The 4,501-nt window shown below is 32.4% G+C and overlaps 1 protein-coding gene across 1 annotated transcript; it reads left to right on the forward strand.

Moving 5' to 3' along the window:
* Nucleotides 1–515: 515 nt before the first annotated feature.
* On the forward strand, nt 516–2,451 carry LOC139877760 (uncharacterized). Its single transcript, XM_071865184.1, has 2 exons — nt 516–1,187; nt 2,024–2,451. Exons 1-2 carry the CDS (start codon nt 677–679, stop codon nt 2,101–2,103), a joined length of 591 nt encoding a protein of 196 aa, XP_071721285.1. The 5' UTR covers nt 516–676; the 3' UTR covers nt 2,104–2,451.
* The last annotated feature ends 2,050 nt before the right edge of the window (nt 2,452–4,501 follow it).

The following is a 4,501-nucleotide window of genomic DNA, read 5'->3' on the forward strand; positions in this document are numbered from 1 at the left end:
ACTGAGATCTTTTGTTTAAAAGTTAGACTATTAATTAACTACACTTGTTATTCCCTCATTTATCAGTTTCGTGTCTTTGAGGTCACTGTTGTGTATCAGAGTGCAACTGAAATCTATGATCATTTCAGACTTTGGTTAAAACTTTAAAGTTAAAATCTTTCCACCAAAATTTTTCATTGAACAAAATTTAATTCTTCATCTGTCCTCTTGTTTGATGGTTACATTCATAAAACAGTGAACTTATCTTAAAAATTCAGTCACTTGAAATACGAAAAATGTATGGAATATTCTTAGGATAATAATGTTTCAAATGATGCAAACACCTTCTATAGTCCTATATGCTCTCCTAACCTCAACCTTAATTAAGTGACTATTGTCCACTCTTTTATAACAAGAAACATTGAAAGGCTCTAATTTTTCCCTTCACTTTCCAATAATAGAAAGATTAAGGGAGTCTAAAAAGACCCCAATTCACTATCCTTCCAACCTTGATTTCATTCCTAATATATCTTTCATCCCCCTTAGAATTCTTCCCTGTTAATTGAGGCGGCCGATCGTTGCTCCACCACCGGCCGCCCCAATACCGCCATACACACCATCTCTTTGAATCAACTTTTTAACATAAATACATCTCTTGATCCATCTTGGAAAATTTAGGTATTTTAAAAAATTAAAAATGGCTAGTGTTACCATAGAACACACCATGACATCATCATCATCTCCTCATGGATCTGAAATAGTGGAAACTCAACACAAAGAAAATGCACCTACAAAAAAGAATCTCTCTAAAAAGATCTTCACAAGACAACTATCGATGTCGGAGAACCAACGTGAATTAGCATGGGAAAAGAAACGTCATAAAAAGCTCGTTCAAGAACAAAAAAAGGAACTTACAATTCAAAATCCTAATGAAGTATGTGATCATGACCTTAATGAGCTCAAAGGTTGTATTGAGCTTGGTTTCGGGTTTAATGAGGAAAAAGGTGGCCAAACTTTAACCAAATCTTTACCTGCACTTGATCTTTATTTTGCGGTGAATAGACTTGGGAGCCCTACGACGAGCCCACGTTGTACAAATTCTCCGACATCAAAGTTTTCAGCATTTGGTTCATCATCGTTCAAATCATTAGATGAAGGATTTTCATCTGATGCTAGCAATGATGATTCGTGGAAGATTTGTAGCCCAGGTTTGTCAAACACCTGAATGCACATCTTTTGAACTCAAGTAATTATTACTCCGTATTAGGTTAACCATGAATGTTTGGTTGTCCTTCAGAGATCAAATGGGTCAAAAAAAAAAAAAAAAAAAAAAAAAAAATTCAACATAATAATATATTTTATTGTAATATTAACCCAATAACCAATTTTGATCCTACCCATTTCGACCCATAACTCATTTGGCATGTCACCCAACCAATCATCTTGCTGTATATACCACTTACGTAAAAAAAAAAATTGAACAGCGATCACCCGAGGGGGCTCATATCGAGGCTACGCAATATATGTAGGGGTGTTCATATTTTTGGGTTCGGTTTGTTAGGTTTTAAAAATTTTGGAGGCAAAACCAAAAACTAAATTCAATTTCAAAACCGAACCGAATTGAAAAACTAATTCGAATTCAGTTCAATTTCGGTAAAAACAGAAAAACCCGAAAAATTTTAATTTAACCAAAATAATCATAACAAATCGCTTTTAAATTCGACTTTTGATTCTAATATCGTTTTCGTTTATATATATTACGTAGTAATAAATAAATATACTATTAGTTAAATTTGGTTTTGAAATCGGTTTTCGGTTATACTGAATTCGTGTAATAAAACCGAAAACCGATTTCAAACTCGGTTTGGTTTTTCTTCGGTTTCATTCAGTTCGATATTCTGGTTAATCGGTCTAAAACAAAATATGAATACCCCTAAATATATGTACGGATCACTACAATGCAACACATTTATAAATGTACCTACAAAGATTTGCATTGTTAGTTTATGTGTTATGGTAATATTCCACATGGTACATTTTGCAGGAGATGATCCTCAACAAGTTAAGACAAAGTTGAAGCAATGGGCTCAAGTAGTTGCATGTTCAGTAATGCAATCATCTTAAAAGGGAAATTCACAAGAGATGGATGAAATCACAAGTGAGATTCAATACAAAGAGAAATAGAGAATGCAAATCATGCATCTTTAAAACAAGGCGAAAACAGTGAATTTGGCTTACACCAAAATGGTACATGCCATAATTCAGAGACGTGTCTCACTGGTGCAAAAATGTTATTCAGGTGAGTCGTGCCGGTGTAGTTTAAGTGTGTATGTATACTTTAGGATCTCAGGGGGAGTAAAATGACATACTAAATAATATAACAGTCAACAAAATCAGGAATGTTATAAATGCAAAAGTACAATGAGAATCAACCTAGTGAAACAATTGTGTTTTGCTATAGGCTTTCTTGTATTCAAAACTTTAGATAATATTATTGAGTTTTGTTCAATTTGCATGAACCATTTATAAGTTAAGCATCAATTGCAAACGTTATTGCGCTTATGCTCCACATAATGTACAACAAATTACCATAAATAGATGATTCTTATGCACCCAAAGTGATACAATCAATTTGTATCTAACGATGAGATTGAGAACGCAAACGGGTAACTGAAACTTCATAACTCTCCAAATGGAATGATCCAATGAAAGTGCAACTGAAGAAAATTTCATGGCACAAAAAAAACCACATTAATTGAAAATTTTGAAAAGTTTTTATAGTTAAAGTTACAGCAGAACCTTATATTAACTCATTAAGCACAAAAATTAAGCTTTTAAAATCCCAACATATTCAATGGGGCATTTCGTCGAACAGGTTCAAGGAAATATGTTTTTCAATATCAACAAATTACACCCACCAGTATTTGCCTCCAATAATGAAACTTTAATCTCATCGGATACATTCATAATCGAGTTTATCTTTTTCTTCGATTATAAGAAGGTAAGGAAAACTAGCCAAATATTTGAGTTTAATAACGTAATGGCACCACAACATACAAATCAAATTAGGGTGACAGTGATTCTCGCCTCCCCTACCATTCTGTTCTTCCAGGAGGAGATGGATGAATCTGACATAAATCACCACAACTGAAAACAAGATCAGTTAGTTAAGAAGCTGAGCATTATTCTATTAGGCTTTATGTACATAGACCATGGTCAACTTTCTTTGAACCAAATTATAGGTTATTAGTGTTATAATAATAATAATAATATAGATATGGATAGTCAATTTTGGTGTATACATATAGTCAATTTTGGTACACAAAGTATGTATTTTTATATTGAGATTTTAGGCTATAAATACTCATGAATGCAAGCATTAAACTTGCACCATTTCTCACACTTACAAAGTGTTTCTTTCTTTCTCTCCATTATCATCTTTGTTCTTACACTTCATTATTAGTATTCTAAATCAAGAATCAAATCACTAAAGGTAGTTATAAGCCTACTGAATTATAACATCAAGAATCAAACCACTAAAGGTAGTTATAAGCCTACTGAATTATAACATCAAGAATCAAACCACTAAAGGTAGTTATAAGCCTACTGAATTATAACACGTTATCAGCACGATAATCTTAATACTAAATATGGTTGGCTCTGCCACCAAAATGATATATGGTCGGTTATACCACCAAAATGATATATGGTCGGTTATACCACCAAAATGATATATGGTCGGTTATACCACCAGAATGATATAGGTCGGTTATACCACCTGAAAAATATATGGTCGACACTGTCGCCAAATTTTCATTTATGTTTACTAATATTTATATTTTTGTTATATAACATTTATTTATGATTGCTTACACATGGTCGACACTGTCACCTACTTATCATTTATGTTATATTAAATTTATGTTTAATGTTTATATACTTATGAATATAAATTGACTCTAATTTATCATGATGTTTGTTTTAATTTTTGATAATAGAAAATGTCGAATCTGGAAAAGCTTAAATTTACTCCTTTAGAATCAACTGGAAACAACTACATGCCATGGGTTATAAAAGTAAAAATGCATCTTAAATCAATGGGCATTCTTGAAACCATAAATGAAAACAACACTTGTTCTGAAAAAGAACAAGCTACGGCATGTTGCTTTATTCATCAACATATTGATGAATGCTTACAAAATAATTATGTGACTGTAGAAGATCCCCATGTTTTATGGGAAGGTCTCAAAAGCAGATTCAATAATCAAAGAGAAATTTTACTTCCAGCTGCAATGGAACAATGGAGAACATTAAGGTTCCAAGACTTTAAGAAAGTAAATGAATACAGCTCAGCTCTGTATAATACATGTTCACAACTTAAATTCTGTGGACATGAAATTAGTGATGCAGACATGATGGAGAAAACTTTCTCCACAATGAATGCTGCAAACATCACAGTGCAAAGAAATTTGAGAATGCTAAAGTTCAAAACATATCCTGAACTTAATTCATATCTCTTAGT

The sequence above is a fragment of the Rutidosis leptorrhynchoides genome, chromosome 11, assembly GCF_046630445.1.
Source record: "Rutidosis leptorrhynchoides isolate AG116_Rl617_1_P2 chromosome 11, CSIRO_AGI_Rlap_v1, whole genome shotgun sequence".
Lineage (NCBI taxonomy): Eukaryota > Viridiplantae > Streptophyta > Magnoliopsida > Asterales > Asteraceae > Rutidosis > Rutidosis leptorrhynchoides.

Bases quoted from the DNA above. Each gene is read 5' to 3' on its own strand.
- LOC139877760 (XM_071865184.1), top strand. From the start codon at position 677: ATGGCTAGTGTTACCATAGAACACACCATGACATCATCATCATCTCCT. The intron at 1,188-2,023 runs GTTTGTCAAACA...TACATTTTGCAG, and splicing joins GTGGAAGATTTGTAGCCCAG to GAGATGATCCTCAACAAGTT.